Source organism: Malaclemys terrapin, chromosome 1 (genome assembly GCF_027887155.1).
Source record: "Malaclemys terrapin pileata isolate rMalTer1 chromosome 1, rMalTer1.hap1, whole genome shotgun sequence".
Taxonomy (NCBI): Eukaryota; Metazoa; Chordata; order Testudines; family Emydidae; genus Malaclemys; species Malaclemys terrapin.
The window spans coordinates 131,520,886-131,541,185 of NC_071505.1; the positions used below are offsets into that span (position 1 = coordinate 131,520,886).

Sequence of the window (20,300 nt, forward strand, 5' to 3'; positions counted from 1 at the left end):
ATAGAATCATTCTCACTCTCTCTTTGTCTCAGTGAATATTTAAGTATTTATACAAAGGGGAATAGTGTCAACAGGAGAGACAGTGAGCAGAACAGTCTATGGCCTGGTGATTAGGGTATGTGCCTGGTAAGGGATAAGATGTGAGTTCAAGTCTATGATCTCCTGAATGTTTAAGTAATTTAGACAAAGTGGAATAGTGTTCTACAGGGCAGACTCAGAGCATCCTGCCCCCAGAATAGCCTATAGCTTGGTGATTAGGGTGCTCACCAGGGATGGGGGAGATCTGATTCAAACCTGGGTCTCCCATATCCCAGGCAAGTACCCTAATCACTGGGATAAAGGCTATAAAGGGAAGAACAGATACACAGAGTTTGGTGGACTGGAAGAAGTTCCCCCCCCCCCCCCCCCAGCTGAAACTAATTGGGTCAAATTTGCAAATAGTTTCGGGTTGAGCAAAGCTTCATTTTTTGGCAAATAAACTATTCATCCAAAAAATTTTCCCAGCTCCACTTGCGTAGTAAATGCAGTATGACATAACACAATGGGCAATGGTGTGTGTGTGAGGGGAGAGGTAATGTTATGTACAACTATTACTCTCCCTCTTCCCTGTACTTTGGCTTAAAACTCTCCTGAGGCAGAGCCCAGCAAGGTGTTAAACAGATTTAAATCTTAGAGCTATGATATACAAGAATCCTGAATGTAACTGTTAATAAGAGTTCTCAGCTTCAAAAAGTGAAGCAATTTCTTAATAAACAAAACAAATATTTAATATACATAAACATTACAAATAGTATTTAGAATGCTTCTGAATAAATGTTTAAACTAAAGCCAGTAAGCCTATTGGTGTTCTTCTTTATCCAGACTTCCCCACTTTGCTGCTGTTACATGTATTACATAGGTTAATATATTTAGGCTAGGAAAGATTAGATTTTTGTAATTAAATGTCAGTAAATGTCAATTTCACCAGTCACATGTAAACCAATGAAAAAAATATTTTCTTTGACAATAAACAAAATTGACAGATAGGCACAGTAAGAAAAATGCTGCTTGAGAACCTACTGGAGTTTGATTTAAGGATCTTTACTTTGTTTTAACCTGTGATATTGACAGTTTGTGTTTTAATAATTATAAAGCTTTAACTTTTTGAATCTCAATGTCTATTGTTATTACAGCCTGACACCCCTCATAATTTATCCCAACTGTGAAAAATTTAAATAGATAAAAATAAAAAATGCTTAAAATTAGACATCGATATTATCTGTTGAAATTATAAAATAAATATAGAGATTGAACTCTGCTAAGTCAACTCTGCTAGGCTATAGGTATTGCAGTGAATGATTTCAACAAGACACACATACTGATACATTCCTTTCTGATCTTCTTGTGAAGACAATTTCTCAGTTTCTAGAATGTGGCCTCAAAAGGGTCACCTGGATTCTCCAGGGTCTGAGGAGAATGTGACCTCTTGGTTTCCCTCCAAACCTTTCAAAATCTTCTCAGCAAAATCACAGACAACAGCCATTATAATGCCCAAGGCAATAGGTGACTGTCTCCTCAATTTCCAGCAAACACAGGCATCGGCACCCCCCCCAGATCCAAATTGGTACTGGTATTTGGACGCATCCTTTACAGCACACACCTCTTTTGGTCATGAATCAATCACTTGCTGAGGTCAGAGGGCTGTCTCCAACTACCTCATTTATAACTTTTCACTCCTTGAGTTCTGATTAGCTCTCAGCTTTCAGATGCTGAGGGTTTGTAACCCGTAAAATTGCTTACCCTCATTGGAAACCTTCTGTGCAGCTTCAGAGACAGCTACTGAGCATATCCAGTAACTACCACATCCCTCTTCTAGATGCGTCTGTGCTCTTCTAAGTTGGGCTGCCATGCAGAAGGTTCAGTTCAAATCCATGTCTCCTCCCCACTGCTTCTTTTCCTTTGGACTTAAAAAATCAAATGCCGCAGTGTGAGCATTACAATAACATTCTCCATATAGTTTGTTTTTTAAAAGAAAGAGGTAGGATGGCATTTTCAATAGTGCTCAAAGTGGGCCTTTCTCTAGTCATAGTAAAGTCAAGCGGGGGTGGAAGGTGAGTAATACTATTGGTTTCACTGGGAGCAGAATTAGATAAATACTGATTGCTTTTGAAAATCTCATTGATAATAATTAGGGCCCAATCTTACTCATTTGACTTTAATAGGAGTTGGAGCCGGTCTCTATTTTAAAATTTCTGTTGATTTCTTTGTTCCTGCTTTTGGTTATTTTATGTGAACTTTGCTCAGATGTGTGAACCACTGAATAAAGGATCGTTGTCTAGCACATGAGATGCTTCTCTGTAGCCTGAGATCCAGGAACATCAAGTGATAATGGAATCCTGATGCAAAAATTTTTAGCATAGGAATTGTAGCAGCATAAAACTGATCAGATAGGTACAATAGTCCCAAGTTCACACTAAAAAAAAAATGTTTGTAACTCAATTGCAAATAGTTGTTTTAAGTTAATTTTCTGTGTTTCTTTTAATTTAGTTGCTGTATCGAGAATGGGCAAGATATGGAGCATTTTACAAGTATCAGCCTATTGACCTCATAAGGTAATAGATTTGATGAAAATAATGTGTGGGCAGATTCTCAGGTGGCATAAATCAACGTAGTTCCATTGATTCGCACCAGCTAAGGATTCTGGTCCTTTGTTTGCTATTCTCAGTATCTCTTAGTATCCTTTTCTATTAGATCTAGTAATAACATATAACAAGTAGAATACATCAACCCATCACTACATCTCTCATTTTGCATTATAGCTAATCCTGGGCAAACACAGTACTTCAAAAAAGTGTTTGCACGAATTCATTAGAATAAAAGAAAAGTATTTGCACATTCATATGAGTGAACTTTTTTGTAAGAATGTTCACTGAAAGTGAAATTTTGGTGAATAATCAGGAGAATGTGTTTCCATGAAGTTTAACCCAGAAGTGTTTGTCTGGTAGTTGTGAAGTTAATCATTAACATTGGAACAAGTTACCAAAGTGGATTCTCCATCACTGACCATTTTTAATTCAAGATTGGATGTTTTATTCTAAAAGATCTGCTCTAGGAATTATTTGGGGGAAGTTCTGTGCCCTGTGTTAGAAAGGAGGACAGACTAGATGATCAGCATGATCCCTTCTGACCGTGGAATCTATGAAATTACTTTAATTTCCCTCTTCCTTTTTATGTAAAATTTCAGTCATCCAGTCAGGGAGCAGAAATAATGTCATGTGATTTGAGCTGATCAACATGTTCTGAATCTTAACATTTCAATGAAATTTTGAATTTAAAAAAAGTTTTGGGAAAAAATCTTTTAAAAAATTGCCAAATGTTTCTCTTTATTGGACCAGCTTTTCATGATGTAAGTCACCAGTCACACCACCTCAAATGCCAAACTAAGAGAAAGGTTCACCTATGACATCTAGGCTTGAAATATGTTCATATAAAATGTTTGTCCAGTAAATAATAAATAGGTTAAACCCAGTCTATTTGTGGATAATATGTGAAAAGAAAAAATGGGCTAGTCATTTGTCAAGTAAATTTTTCACTACGACTAAGGTAGTTCAGCTCCAGCTGTGGGTTAGATTGTTCCACCCTTATTAATATGAGGAAGCACTTACTCAGGTAGTCCCATTGAAGCCAGTGGGTATGCTCACTTGAGTAATTGTTCACCAGAGTGAGTAAGGCTCCGTGTCATTAATTTCATTAATACACCTCTACTCCGATATAACGCTGTCCTCGGGAGCCAAAAAATCTTACCGCATTATAGGTGAAACCGTGTTATATCGAACTTGCTTTGATCCACCGGAGTGCGCAGCCCCGCCCCCCCCGGAGCACTGCTTTACTGTGTTATATCCGGATTCGTGTTATATCGGGTCACGTTATATCGGGGTAGAGGTGTATTAATTATCCCTATCACTGTGTAAAACACATTTATTACTTTACCCTGATGTTAAAATACTCTATCTCACTTTTCAAAAGTTTACTCATACAACTGATAACATGACCAGAATTACTACTTGTTATGGGAGCGATATTTCAGAGGTACAAATTACAGTTAGGCTCATCATTCTTATTGAAAGTCAATGGTAGTTAGGCATCCAACTTCCACTTGTGCCTTCAAAAATCTCCCTTTCCAACCATTGTTAGCCAAATCTTTGTGTGGGGTTTGCATACATTCTGCTTAATACCAAGCCAGGCTCCAGTATTGTATGGATAAGCTCTCACAGTACAAAACATGATGACAGCTGCCAACATGACCTGAATAAAGGTTGTTTGGGTTTAAAAAGATAAATGGTCGCTGGTCATGGGAATTTTAAAGCTATACCAGAATTAGAGCTAATGTACATTCTTTGCAGTTCTGCAGCTTACGCTACATCTTAATTTGGATCTGGTTTTGTCAGTACCCAGAGTGCTCTTTCACATCTTTGCTGTGATTTCATAGGAATTCTGTGGTTTTAAACTTTGAGAACAAAATAAAGGGTTTGGACATGTGCAATTGGTTCTTTGTTCTCATGGAGAAGATACTCCTAACTTTTATCTTCCTCTTGAGTGTTTCACTGTCCACTATGACTAAAATAAATGTGGATTTTATGTTCCAGGTGACGTATAGGTTACAACATATATACGCAGGACAACTCCTATTTTCTCAGCAGTCTTCTTTTTACTTTTACTAGACATAATTTTTTGTACAGTTGTATTATGCAGGGATTTGAGTTCAAGTTTCAGGCATGAATGTTTATTCCCAGTGGAAGAAGGAGCCATTGTTAGTGGGGGGTGAAATGATAATGTGGCTTTTCATGAGTGGGCTTAGTAAATTTTGTAGATGCCTAGTTTCTGTCACATCAGGTAGAGAAATAGGGTAGTTTCATGGGGTTTTGATTTATAGTCATTGTGGCTTTTTGACTTCAACTTGATTGGACCACCAGGTTCAAAACTTGTTTTATGTTTGTGCTAATACCATGTAGTTTAACATGTTGCATCCCAATCTTTGACTGATGGTGGCAATTATATTAATTTTGCTTTATATGCAAAACCTGTTTTGACTGATTTGAACCTGTAATGCATATATATTAACAACTGTATTGAAATATATTGATGGAAAAAACTACAAACACAATGTTAATTACATTAATTAAATTCAGGTGTAGCCTAGAACACCAGTTGCAACTATGCATTTCTTTTCCCTATTTCCTTTCAATTCCAAATAATAGGAACACAGCAACTCAATACCCCACCAAATCCCAGGTGCCTATGCTGGGAGACAGTTAACTCTTCAACTGCTGGATTAATACGATATGCGATGAACATGAAACACCTCTATCCTCCAGTTAACTCACTTTTAGCCCTTGGAATGCTCCCAGTTTCCAAGTGATGCATACTTGTAGCTGGAACCAATGCTAGGGATTGCATTTTTGCTACACTCATTCTTGGCACAGGCCAGGTCCATTTTTGAGGTCAAATGTCCTGGGAGATAGCTAATTGCATAACCAGTCATTGAACTTGGCTTATGTAGAACATTTTCATTTTCTGAAAGGAAAAAGAAATAAAGTGGACCATTGAAACATTAACTTACAGGTCCATTCACTTCTGTATTACAATCAGTGAAAGCATTCTGCTCTGGCCTTGTGCACACCCTTGGGGGACAGTGAAAATGCAGTTTATTGTAAATCAATGAACAGAGGGGTTCAGTGAAAGAGAACAGGGTAGATGTTACACATTTATAATCTGCAACAGCTTTGTTTCCGTGAAAGGGCTTTAAGGGAATGCACAATACAGATATACCTGAAACTGAATTTGTAAAATGTGAGCAACACCCAATCTCTGGGTACATGTATACATATGAAATAACAGACAATCTAAACACAAATCCTAATTGAATTGAATCCTAGCTCTAGGATACAAGCACTTTACAGATCTCATTTTCTTATTTAGGTATTGGGGCAAAATGTTCAGACTTGGGTGCTTAAATTTAGGCACCAGAATTCATATTTTGTCTTTCATATATCTTGTCATCTTCTTTTTTTAATTAAAAAGGAAAATTTGCATTTTTGAGGAGGGAAATTGGGAGTAATCGGCTATTAAGAGCCATTCTAGTCTGTCCGTGGACCTTAGGCTATATCTCCACTTAGAAAACAAGTGTATTTTTAATACATTTTTGCTGGCCTAGAAAAAGTTTTTCGCACTCAAAACAAATCTGGCCAAATTTGCAAATAGTTTCAGGACTGCTGAAATTGCAACTTTTGGTGAATAAAATATTCATCTGAAAAAATTCACCCAGCTGTACTTAGGCTTCTTGAGCAGTATAGCTACTTGGAAATTATCTCTTTACCACAAAGTAAGAGCTTTTTCCCCTCTCAAGCCTCTCTCAGAGATCACTACCCCCATGTTTAGTTATGCTGACTTCCAAAGTGTCACTAGAGGAATTGTGGGTAGGTAGACTATGCAAATGAAGCTTTCTATGGCAACATTCTCTTCTTTCTCCCTTTCACCACTTTTTTCCCAATGCAGAGCTCTCCTTCTCTAGAGCTTCTAGCCATAGGGCTAAATTTTGCATTGCTTTGATATCCAGAGGGATTTGCACATGATGTGTAAGTCCATGCGGCACTTGGCCTCATGTATTCACCTGGGCACAGGCACTTGGCTCTGGAGTGAGATAAAACAGCAAACGTTTACATACAATCATTTATTTCCAGAGTTCCACCTGTCCTGTAGGAAATGGTTTTCTGTTTTTCTTTGCAGAAACTCAGTGTCATTTATTGGGGTTCACCTTGCAGGCCAGATGGAATTTGAAAGCTATTGGCCTATGTTTCAGTGGTGAGATAAAAGCAGACCTCTGCTTGCTGATAGGCATTTTTCCTATGCAGAAGGGTGCCCTCAGTACCATCAACAGTTTGTACTCCTTGGGTGTGATTTTTCAAAAGCAATCAAGCTCAGATCCTCAGAAGGATTTAGGCACCTAACTCCCATTGATTTAAGTGGGAGTTAGGTCCCTAACTACCTTTGCAGGTCTGGGTCTAAGTGACTTAGTAGCACAAGTCCATTGACAGTCAACGGGACTTGTGTTCCCAAATCACTTAGCTATTTTTGAAAATCCCATCCTTAGCCTCTGACTATGTGCCCCAGGCAATCCTTGGGAATAATGTTGAAGAGGCACTGGAACTGTGCAAGGGAGTGAGGAGGCAGATTTGAGAGGTGCCTATCAGCTCTGGAGGAACCTTAACAGCACCAAACAACCCTTACAGTGCATTCCAAAATGGCACTGTCAACCGTGGAGAACAACAGACCCGTCAGAGGGAATTTTTCTCCAGCTGGAGAGAGATGTGTGATGTGGGAAAGACCCTTCAGATTCCCAGCAATTCCTCTGGGCACGCCTGACTGCAAAGTTAAAAGAATTATTTTCTATGGTAAACCTCATAGACCCATATTGCTTCCCCTTTCTCCACAGCAATTTCATGAATGTTACTGCAATTGCAGGGCTGCTGCCTACTTGTGCTGTCCTCTGCTCTGGCTTGCCCTCCTTTGGAATATGATCAGTGCAGTGTGGGTTCAGCATACATAGACTAAGATGCTAATGCACAACATACTCCCATGTAACACACCCCATACTCCCTTATAAGAGTGGGTTGGGATTTGGCCCATAGAGATTGCCCTTGAATCTTTAATAGGAAACTGGTATTGCATTGCTGAGTAAGTACATTTTGTTGTCATGTCATACTTTCATCACAGAACTGTGGCAACTGAAGAAACAGCTACGATTGAGGCAGCTCCGGTAAACAGTATGGCCACTGCCAGCTTTTCAAAAGTCATGAGATTTGCTTAAAACCCATGAGATTTAATTAAAAAAAAAAAAAAAAAAAAACCAACCAAACAAAAAACCCTGCTAATTTTAGGTTCTTTTCCTTTACCTTCTAGTTTTTGAGCCTTTATGGTGCATTCAGGTCACATTTTTGAGCTTTTCTCTGAAACTACAAGGACGAGAAAGTTACTTTTACAAAAAATAAAAGCTGATATTTTCATGTTTTCACAGGACTCTAGGAGCTGGGGCTTTAAAAAAACACCATATATTATGAGACTTGATAAATTATGACATTTGGCAACATTGGGTAAAACTTTGAGTAGCCCTATCATGCTAGACATTAATATTTCCTGTTTCTAAAGCCTTTTTATTCTTCTTATTCTGGGGAACAACAAATCTCTATGTTAGCCACTAGATGGTATCTTGTTTGGCAATATATGCCTCTTACAACAAATGCTGCTTACAGTGTCCTATGAAAGAAGCTGATACATCGAGCTAACTGTGCACTTGCAGCAAGATTTACACTATGAAGAGGATAAATATTGAATTTGAAATGGCTCCTGAAATTCAGGACAAAGTGAAGATTTTCTTAATGTTATGGAAAGAGAAATCAGCACGTGGGTTTCATCCGTGGCTCTGGGGGTCTAGCCGATGTAAAGGATGGTACAAAGCTGAGTGTACGTCGCATCAGAAAAGAGGCGTAAGTGGCAAAGTAGCACAGCATTCACTGATCTCTCATTCAGTGAGTGTGCAAAGCCCACGTACGTTGCACACCAATGAGGCAGAAGGAAAAGTGTGCCAGGAAAAGCAACTAACAGGACATGTGAGAGCAAGTAGGTACATGGCATGTTCCCAGTCCAAAGGAAAGGCTTGTTCACTATAAAATACTAAAAAGAAGGAAAAATAAGGCTCTGTTGTAGGGGACTGTACAGCTGAGTGTAGGAGGAGAAGGAAACTCATCAAACTTCTTATACTCCTTATACAGGGCTTCCTTAGCTGGGGAAATAAGAATTACTGTAACCGAAAGGTGAAGTAGTTTCTCCCCCCCCCAGGAAACCTTCATAGGCTCAGTAGGTAAGAATCTTTCCCAGCCTGGCTGTTGGTTTTTGATTTGTTTGCAAACAAAGATTTAGCTGTCCCACCTCCAGGAGAGGAAGAGTAGGAAAGGGGGAGCTAGAGAAATTTCTGGATGTTAGGATGTCAGGTGCTACTCTGAGTGCCCCATCACTGGCTTCAGACAGCTCTGACATTGCATGGCTGCTACCAGTAGGAAAATATCTTGCTAGAAATAGAGGATGGATCCTTCATGACTGCATAGCCTGGGAGGTGTGCAGAGCTTCACAGGCCAATCTGCAAATTGATAATCTAACATGATCAGGGATTTATTTCCTTTAAAAATATCAAAGTGTAAATATCACTATTATTTTGTGTGGCCACTTTATCATCTCTATGTCATTGTACACTACATTCATGTTGTATCTAGTAGCTATTTGTATGATCTTCTTTTACCACTGTAAACTATTCAATTCACAAACAATAATTAACTTTTATTCACAGTGCTTCTATGCAGTAGGGAAAGATTATTATCTCTACAAATGAAAAGGTGCCATTGTTCTACCATCAGTCTATTTCTTTAGTTTCCATCCATGGTTTATTTTGTAATACTGAAACTCTGCATTTTTTTTACTCCATTGCAATTTTTCCTGTGTTCCGTACATTTAATTAATGTGAGGGTCTGTGAACTGGACACTTTCTCCCCGTCAATATTTCCTTATTATTAAGTTTTAAATATTAGTTACTTTTGCAACACAACCAAGGGACTGGGGAGATAAAGCAGCATAAATCCATTTTAGGACTTAGCTTCTGAGGAAGTTTATTCCACTGCTGGTGGCAATTTAAGCACAGATTGGGCTGATCCTTGAATGTCTCCAGTTAAACTACAAGCCTCTGATTTCAAAGGAAGAGACAACAAGTATGACAGGTTTCAAACAAATCCTTAACTAAGGAAGCTCTCTTAAGTGGCTCTTCTGCAGGGGAGCTGGAACACTTTGTATAGTGGGGGTGCTGAGAGCCATTGAACCAAACTAAACGCTGCATATGATGGAATCCACTTCAAGCCAGGGGGTGCGGCAGCACCCCCAGCACCCCTAGTTTCAGCACTTATGTTCTTTTCTTTCTGCATTTTGATCAATTCTAGTTACAAGTAAAAGGGGCCAGATTGGTGGTTGTCCTGTGGGTAGGGGTAGTGAATTCTCTGGTGCAAAAGGGCTGCAAAGCACCTGAACAGCCCCTCCTGGGAATACACCTGGTGCAGGAGGCCTGTATCAGGCACAAAACTGGCTCTGCTAGATCTGAGCCCTCTTCCGTGCAAAGCCCACCGCACAGATGGTGTTTCAGGGTAGGCAAGTGGTAGCCTGTGGGCATGGGCACCTAGATGCAAGTTAGAGACAACCTTCAGGGATTGGGTGTAGTTACAAACGTGCTAGGGTGCCAGATTAATGGAAAGGTACATCAAAGCTTGTGAACTTGGGCTGGATTTTGAGAGAGTCAGGGCCTGGTTTGGCTACATGCTACACTGCACTCAACCTCTTTACACTATTTGGTATTTGAATCCAGGGACACAACAAGCTACTAGAGAAGGAAATGTTTGCACACCCTCCCTGCCCCTCCTGTGTACCCAGCTGCTGAGCCCACTTGCTTAGGAATCATTTTTGTGCTTTTACTATGGACAGAGGAACTCTTTTGTTCACAGCACTAATGGGCTGCTTGTACTTGCCCTTCTAATATGCTTCTCCTTTCCTGCCTCACACGGAGTTTGTTAGTATTTAGCTGAGATCCCAGGGTTGTTTTCATCCTCCTCTTGTCACTTCCGTACAATTCCTTTCTAGTCTCTTGACTGATTGTTCTGAAGGGGGTTACTCTTTTCCAGGAGCCTTTGCAGGCTCCCAGATGGCCTCATTTGGTAGTACATGTAGGTGGGGTGAGTTGACTGGACTGGATTGTTACTGTACTTTCTGGAGTCAGAAGAGCTGGGTTCTGTTCCTGACTCTGACTTGCTGTGCAATCTGTAGCAAATCACACAGGAGCATTATGAGGAATCGCTCATTCATGTTGGGCGCAAGCACTTTGAAGCTGATATTTCATCACAGGGGAAAATATTGTTATTTTAACAATGCTGTAATGGAAAGGAGTCTTTCTCACACATGTTGTAACAGCAGAACATGAAAAATAACCTCCATATCCAACAAGCTTAATTCTGCTCTCATTTACACGGCTGTAAATCTGAAATAACTCCAGTGAAATCTATGCAGTTACTCTGAGTTTTCCTTGGTATAACCGCAGGCAGGATTTATCTCTGAGTGAACTGTTTATACTTTTCCCAGTAAGCACATATGTGAAAATTTTATCAACACCCTATTAAAATAGACTTATTTTGAGGGCTTGCGTGGGGCATGGGACTTGCACTAGGCATCTGCACAAGGGTGATTTTCATTCAGTAGGCAGTTGTATGACTGGGAGGACTAACATTGCAAATATGAATGTCTGAGAGAGACAGGGAGAAAGATGTCAAGTATCAGAGGAGTAGCCATGTTAGTCTGGACCTGTGAAAAGCAACAGAGTCCTGTGGCACCTTATAGACCAGGGGGTCTCAAACTGTTTTCTGTGGCCCGCGAACTCCTCGCGGCCCCCCCCCCAGCGTTTACCTAGAGCGACTCCAGCCCAACGCGCACCAGGGGAAGGGCAGGCTCTCTGCCTGCCCTGCCTCCTGCCGCTCTGGGAAGTGGCCGGAACGTGGGGAAAGGGGGGAACAGGGCTCTGTGTGTTGCTCTTGCTTCAGGCAGCGCCCCCAGCAGCTCCCATTGGCCGCAGTTCCCCGTTCCCGGTCAATGGGAGCTGCTGGGGGTGGTGCCTGAAGCAACAGCAACACACAGACAGACCCCTGTGCCCCTCCTCCCTCCCTCCCTCCTCCAGCCACTTCCTGGAGCAGTGCGGGGACAGGCAGGCAGGTGGCCTGCCCTGCCTCCAGTGCATGTTGGGCCGGAGCCCGCCCCCCGAACTCCTCCTGTAGCCCAACCCCCTGCTGTACCCCACACCCCTCCTGCACCCCACACCCCAACTCCCTGCCCTGAGCCCCCACCACACCCCTGCTGCCCTCCCTGGGGGCAGGAAGAGGGCAGAGTTGGGGTGGGGATTTCAGGGAAGGGGTTGGAATGGGGGCAGGGCCTCATGGAAGGGGTGGAGTGGGGGCGGGGCCAAGGGTGGCGGGGAGAGGTGTCAGTAATGCGGCCCTCGGCCAATGTACTAGTCCTCATGTGGCCCTTGTGGTCATTTGAGTTTGAGACCCCTGTTATAGACTAACAGATGTATTGGAGCATAAGCTTTCATGGGTTAATACCCACTTCGTCAGACGCAGAGAGAAAGATGTGAAACAACAGATGGGCTAGAATGGGACATAGCAATGAAAAAATTGAATAGTCTTCCCAGCTAGGTGACTCAGTGGTTACTGTGTCTTTTCTTTGTCTTTTTAACTTTGCTCCTAAAACACTAGGAAATTCTTTCCCAAACATGTCACACATCACTCTACTTTATTCGCATTCCACGTAGCCCACACTTGGTTGTGCACGGTTATGAGCCATTTTTTTCTTCTTCTTCAAATCTAATCTATTTATAAGTTGCATAACTTGGCAACAAAGCATTATGAGCAACATGCATCTTTGGTATTTAATTACCAGTTATTCTCTGTCTTGTTGCCAAACCAACATAATAGACAGAAGTGCATCACAGACGTCTGGTTCAAATATATGGGAACTGAATAAACATTTTGAATGCAGCCTTCACAATACTTTTTGTAGTAAATTTACCATGACAGTCGATACACTTTCTGCAGTTTCTTCTCTTGTTTTGTTTACTTAGGGCTTGGTTCCTCAGAGGTGCTGAGAATCTGCACCTTCTATTCAGCTTCTGTGGGAACTGTTGATGCTTTGTTCCTCTCAGGATCAGGTGTTTAGGCTCACTTCTTCATTAGAGTCATGACTCTTGCACAGGAGGTCAATGGTTGGTCAGTGGCCATTCCACCAGCATTTGAAACAGCTTCCTAAGTGCAAGGCACAATGTTTCAGCTCAAGCCAGCACAGTGTGGAGTGTGTTAACTGCTTCTTTCATCAAGAACAGTGTGAGTTCCTTAGCCAAGTCAGCTACTGCTGGCGGCCGATGGGAGCAGATGTACTAGCTGCATTTATGTATATGAGAGAGATTCACTTCTCTTCTAATGACGACAGCTTTGATGGCTATAAAGAACACCCCACTGCAGAAGGTGGGCTTACCTCTCGGTACCCTTTTATGTTACACATGAATCATGATCTGCTTCTTTCAACCTCTCCCAACCAACCTGTGCCCGTGTATGGCAAATGGGGGGATTTGGCCCTTAGCTGTTTCTGGATATATATGAACTAGGTGTAAATTATGCCAAGATAAAGATGTGATATAACAAAACTCAGTCTGTTTCTCTTTTGCTCTACAACAGAGTAAATCAAGAGCACTCCCATTACAGTCAATGGAGTGACACTGTTTTTACACCAGTGTAAGTGAGAGAAGAGTCCAGGCTGTTGGTATTTACATGAGGTCACCTGTAAACATCCCTCAACACACACATCCTACCACCACCATCCAGCACACATACTTCTAGCCAGTACTTATTCTTAAAATCAGGTACATCTTAAAATGTGGTTCTCTTTATAATCTGCAATGTTAGTTTAGTGAGTATAGTTACAAATGCTTAGCTTTAGAAAGAACTTAGTATACTAAGTTAATTAAAAAAAAAAGCCTTGATGTATTTTGTATGAAGTCAGACATTTACAAGTATAATCGATGCATTGTGTTAGTGTGTGGTAGTGCCTGGGAATCCTTGTCATAAACCATGACCCCATTGTGCTAGGTGCTGTACAAACACAGAGCAAAATAGTCACTGCCCCAAAAAATGTACAATGTAAGCATAAGACAAGAGACAACAGATTGATACAGGTGGGAGCACAAGGAAACAATGAGATAATATTGGTCAGCATGACAGGCAGTCATCTCAGCATAGTACCAGCCTAAACGTTGTCAGGTTTTATTATAGGCATCTTGGTAAAGGAGGCGTTTGAAGGAGGAGGTAGCTCTGTGGATGTTTATGGAAGCATGAGGAGCAACATGGGAGGAAGCACAAAGGTGCTTGTTTGAAAATGTATCAAGTAGGCGATGGAGACTGGCATCATGGGCCAATCAGAGACAGGCTTAGACCAGAGGTCCACCCAGTTAAATATCTCTCCTCAAGGACTGGCTGGGTCCTAAATGGTTCAGAGGTAGGGGAAGGTGTCTTTTTTTCCCTCATTCCCTTTCTTTTATACCCTGAACCATGAAGTGTGATAACACTGCTTGACTGGATGGTCCTGGGAATATGTGAGTTGTTCAATTTGACTATATTATGCTTAAAATCCAGATTGTGACTGAGAGTTTTGAGGATATGAAAGTATCCTTCCCCTATTTGTACCCTCTTTCCCCCTGTGGTGGTTACAGTAGCAGTCCTTGTGCTCACCTGAGGCCAGGGATTGCATGGTGCTAGTGTCAGTAGCCACCTCAATGGGCCTGGGTAGGAGGCAGGATCACAACCCTATCTTCCTCAACCCTGTCAGGGAGCGCTGGTTGGCTGCCGATGGGAGTGTGCCAGTGAGCTCTGAGAGGCCTCTGTTATGTCCTCTGTTTGGGCCCAGTCCTGTGAGGATCTTCGGGTGTGATCTGACTGACTCCTACTGAAGGCAATGAGAGACCAGCTTGACTGCAGTGGGTGTTGGATCAGGCCCTTGATGCCACCTGCCAGATATTGTGCACCCTCAGCTACCTTTATTTTCAGTGGGGGTTCAGGGCACTCAGCCTGTAATAGAAGGAAGGAGTGTATCTCCAGCATTTCTTACATTGACTAAATAATCTCTCATCTTGCCTGCAAGATCATCATACAGCAAAGCACAATCTTCGGTCTACCTTGGACTATTTCAACCTCTGTTCTGTTGAGCTTAGATCAAGATGACTAGCACAGGACAAGTACTCTTATAGGGCACAGCCGTTTTCATTTTTTTTTCTTTTTGAAAACATTTTAAGTCACAAAGCATTGTGCAGCTCACTGCTTCTTGGAAGCTGCCTTCCTTCCAGCTGCCAGAACATTGTTGAGCTCTTTTCACTTTCTCTTGGCACAGATGTGAGTAGCCACCCTTTTCTTTATGAATTTCAGATTACGTTTATCATAGAAAGAAAGCCTCACAAGCCATGAACCCACTGACTTTGCAAATCTTATCTCTGATGAACTTAGTGCGTTTGGTCAGATGATCTCTCCTCTGACACTGCCTGGGCTCAGATACCTTCTTTGCCACTTTATGGGCCGTGTTCAAGCCAACAGCCACAGCATAGAAGGCTACCCGCTCTGGTCTTTTAAAGGTCAGATTGTGGCCCATCCTGCATGTCTGCACAGGGCAGAATGGGATGGAAGGTGCCCCCTTAGAAGGCTGTGCCAGCTGCCCATATCACCCATGCATGTAGGGGGGAAAGGGGCAAGGAGTACATGGAGCACTGAGTCTACCCCCCATCCCATCATGCTTGCCAGAGCATCTGCACAGGTGCCCTGGGGAAAGTATGCTGCACCAGGTATATAGCCAACACAGGGTACATTCCCTCCGAGAGCAGGGGGAAACCGGAAGCCTTATAGTGATTCTTTGCTTCCTAGTCTGCCCCCGGGGCAGTGCAACTACATATTGACCCATATATGAGATTTGTGGCAAATCCATGACTGGACCTATTATTTATTCATATTTTTTCTCTTTATATAAAATACTTTTCTTAGTCACAATTTTAATAAAACTATACAGAAATAACAGCAAGTATACTCAATACACCCCAAAACAAAATCCTTGCCAAATGCATGATTCATGTACAAAGTCTATGGCAAATGAATAGCCCTATCAATTACAGTAATATTTCTCACGTAAATAGCTTATTATTTATTTATTTATTTATATTCCAGTGATCCCCATTGTGCTAGGAGCTGTACAAACACAGAACAAAAAGATGGCCTTGGCCCAAAGATCTTACAATCTAAATTGCAGTGTGAACGTTTGTAAATTTTATAGGGGGATAAATATAATATGCTAACCATATAAGCTGTTTAGAGGCTGGATCCTACAAACAATCACGCATATAAATAATCCTTATTTATGCAGCTTGTCCTACTGAAGTGAAAGGGATTAACTTGCATAATTAAGTTCCTTTCATTTGAGTATGTTTGTAATGATTCAGGGCGAGTTGTACCTTTGAGCTTTCACTCAGTCTCTCCATGGGTCCCTTTCAAGTGACTAGCCCTGTGCTGTTCTTCTCTAAGAGTGGAATCCTGCAATTCTCCTCCTTCTTAGACTTGGTCTCCAGGTTAACTCACCCCTATTTACCACCCATGTTTCCTCAACAGTTCCTCCAACTGCGTTTGCTCACTGCTATTGCCTTCCCTTCTGGAGTTCTGATCAATATGAAAATAGTCTTTCTTCAGTAGGGGGAGGGATAGCTCAGTGGTTTGAGCATTGGCCTGCTAAAGCCAGGGTTGTGAGCTCAATCCTTGAGGGACCTACTTAGGGATCTAGGGCAAAATCAGTACTTGGTCCTGCTAGTGAAGGCAGGAGGCTGGACTCAATGACCTTTCAAGGTCCCTTCCAGTTCTAGGAGATAGGATATCTCCATTAATTATATTATTATTCAAAACAAAATATTGTTTATTCATTCATAGGAACATGACAATCAGAGAGGAAAGGATTAAAACAACAAAGGTCTTAATGCACAGTATTCTTACCTAAATCTTCGCATTTCTCTCAAGAGTCAAGACTTAGGCTATGTCTACACTAGCACTTTTGTTGGTCAGAGGTGTGAAAAAAACACACACCCCCAACCAACATAAGTTTCACCCTCAGAAGCCCACAGTGTGGACAGTACTATGTTGGCGGGAGACGCTCTTCCACTGACACAGCTACCGCTGCTCATTGGGGGTAGTTTAATTATGCTGAAGAGAGAATTCTCTCCTATTGTCATAGAGCGCCTACACCGGAAACCTTACAGCGGCGCAGCTGCAGTGGTACAACTGTGCTGCTGTAAGGTCTCCAGTGTAGACATAACCTTAGACAGGCTTGACTTACCCCTGGAACCTTCCCACTTCTGGGGACTGGGTTGTAGGTTGTTTCTCTGCAGACCCTTCCTCTCCCCCTCTGCGCATCAGCGCTGCTCTTTTAACAGTTTCCAAGGCCCATATCCTCAAAGGTATTTAAATGTCTAATTTCCAATGGGAATTGACACCTGTATTGTCATTTAAGTATCAGTGATTGGGTCCATCTACAGCCGTTGACTTTGGTTCCTGCAATCAAAATACACCTAAGACTGACTTAACCCTTAGTTTTCCTTTAGGAAGCAACCAAAGGACTACCAAACCCACAGAAGTACACGTCACATTCATAAAATCAATTCAGATACCTCCCATGTTCTTGACAAAGGGTGTGCAGGATCATATTGAAAATCACAAATGATGGATTGTAGGCAGATACAGTATTTGGAATCTGTAAAACAATGTTTTTTGTTTTATTTTTTAAATTAAACAATCCCAAACACAATTTATAAATTAATAAATATCTGCTCTGTCATATCTCGGATGTTATAGTACTTCCCAATACTGAGAACAGTAACTAGCTGTGGTACTTCATATATCACTGTAGTCATACACTTTCTGTTTTGGATCAATAACATCAAAAAGCTTTTCCTGTCTATTAATAATTGGCCCTAACATTTAGATATTAGGTCCAATCATGAACATCAAAACCATTCCATTCCCCCTTAAATTACCTCACATAGATATTTGTTTTAACTAATTCTATATCTCACTTAAATGTACTTTTCTTTCATTTCAGGTAATTAGTTTTTGTTTTCCATTCCTAATTTCCTTACGTATTTGCTCGTGCTTTGATGTCATTATCACTCAAGCATATTTTCAGTTATCATATTCCCTTCTGATGTATTTTTCTAGGCTATTGATGTTATATATGTGTTACCTTAATGTGTCTTTATTGGTCGTATCCTACAACCCTTTTGTGATTGCAGTTACCCTTCCTAAAAGCTCAATCCTACTGTCATTGAGCTCAAGTGGAGTTTTGCCATTAACTTCAATAGGAACAGAATAAGCTACTAAATTATCAGTGCTCAGTGTGCTGAGAAGTCCAAGGCCCTGCATTTGATATTGTTTAGAGCACTATAAATTAGGAACAATCTAAACAAAATAAATGGAATTACATCAGGATAAAACTCATCTAATGTAAATGAGATCAGAATCAAGCCAAAAGCATGCCTGTGCTCAGGCTTTATAGAGAGCATTTGTTGCCTTTCTTTTGTTAGATGTGATATCCTTATGCTACCTCTTAGTGTTACATTTGCTTTTTTGTACCACTACCCTTTGAGCTTGCATTTAATTCATGTAATGTGCAATATCTTTCCCAGAACCCTCTTTTGCACTACTCTTTTCTATCCAACAGTCTTTTATTTTGTTTTTTGGCTTGTGAGATATTTCTCAGCACACTGTTTTTAAAAATCTTAATTAAATCTCATCATATTGTCTCTCTCCCTACCCCTCCCCTGATTTCTCAAAGTTCCCAGGAAACTCTCAGTATTCTACTATATTTATAATCACTCCTAACAGTGCTTTGGAATGATCAGTAAATTTCATCAGAGCTGGGTATACATCCTGTTGTGTTTGATTCATGAGGAAATTGGGCTGAATACTAATAAGTATTTATCACTACCTACAATTAACTGTTCCCTTCCATACTGTATACTTTTGCATACCCACTGTAAAGGCAGATTAGTGTGTCAGATATTTATTCCACCTGAATGGCCAATGATAGGTGTTCGCCAAAGTCCTGCTTTCATGTTAAAAATTGTTAATCTGAAAATACACTCTCTGATGTATTAGCCTATTCACATAGGGCTTAATCCTACAGCCCTTACTCATTCAAGATACTGGGACTGCTGAGGTAAGTAAAGACTATTAGTATGGGTAAGCATTGCAGAAGTGGGCACTTATTCACACCTGATGCTAGGACCATGAATGAAATCCTGGCCTGACAAAACTCCCATTGACTTCAATAGGGCCAGGATTTCATCACACATCTCTTATAATTTCTGAATATCAGTTGCAGGGATTTTTGAAACACATTCATAAATGATACTGAAGATGACACCCTTAAAATATATTTATTTCTTTTCTTTTTCAGGAAGTATTTTGGAGAAAAAATAGGACTGTATTTTGCGTGGTTGGGTTTATATACAGAATTCCTTATTCCATCGTCAGTAGTTGGGATTATAGTGTTTCTTTATGGATGTATAACCATGGAAAGTGACATTCCTAGGTAAGCTTGTCTGTGAACAGTATGTTGTTACTCAATACTTAAAACATTATGTTATTGGACTTAATCCTCAGTAACTGCAATTACTTTTAATATGTTTGAGGAACATTTGTATAGTATTAACAAACAAATCTGTATAATACAGTTGCATTTATTTCACTAGGATCCTACACACATGAAATAATCTTATTCAAACCAAATAAATTCCTTTGTGTGTTTACAAGAATGCAATAAACTTACTGAGCATATTTATTTCAATAGCTTCATCATTGAATAGCCAAATAAACACATGGTCATATTCCACTGTAATTCATTCTAATGTCACACTTACACAATATGTGTGCATTTGCATATGTGTAATATTTGAATGCAATGCAACAGAATGTGTTTATTTGGGTCTTCAAAGGTGCAGTCATTGAAATAAGGACACTCAGTAAGTTTATTGCATTCTCCTAAAACATGTGAGTACATTTATTGATCTGAATAAGATTATTTCAGTGTTCTTACTTATATGTAGGCTCACAATGAAATAACTTCAGCTGTGTTAGTACAGATTTCCAGATATAACAAGTGTATATCTAGAGTTCTGCAACTTGGTATATTGCAAACAATGATGTTTTTGGAATAAGTGGTGCTGTTCAAATACAATATAAAATCTGTTCACATAAATGGTTTTAAAAATTAAAATTAGAGCTGGTCAAAATGTTTAAAACAAAAAGTTTTTCTATTAAAAATGTATTTAACCCCCCACAAAAAAATTGCAAAAATGTTTTGATATTGTTAAAAAAAATTAGTTTTCCATTAAATATTGTTTTTTTCCTTGCAGATATTAAAAAAAAATTGAAGACATTCTCAAAAACCTTGTCTATCATTTTTTTCATACACTGAAGGTTTTCAATAAGTGAAAAAAAATAACATTTCCAATAAAAAAGAATAGTGGAAAAAACTGGGAAATTTCAAATAAATAAAAATGGATCCATTTCAAACCTTCTGAAGCAAACCTCCCAACTTCTTAATTAGAAAAT

General features: G+C 40.3%; 1 protein-coding gene across 1 annotated transcript in view; it reads left to right on the forward strand.

Moving 5' to 3' along the window:
* Nucleotides 1-20,300, forward strand: part of ANO2 (anoctamin 2) — a 288,718-nt gene that overhangs the window by 104,880 nt on the left and 163,538 nt on the right. Inside the window, 2 exon segments of the mRNA XM_054016330.1 lie at nt 2,527-2,591; nt 19,144-19,278. Of these exon segments, the coding sequence (XP_053872305.1) occupies nt 2,527-2,591; nt 19,144-19,278 (200 nt within the window).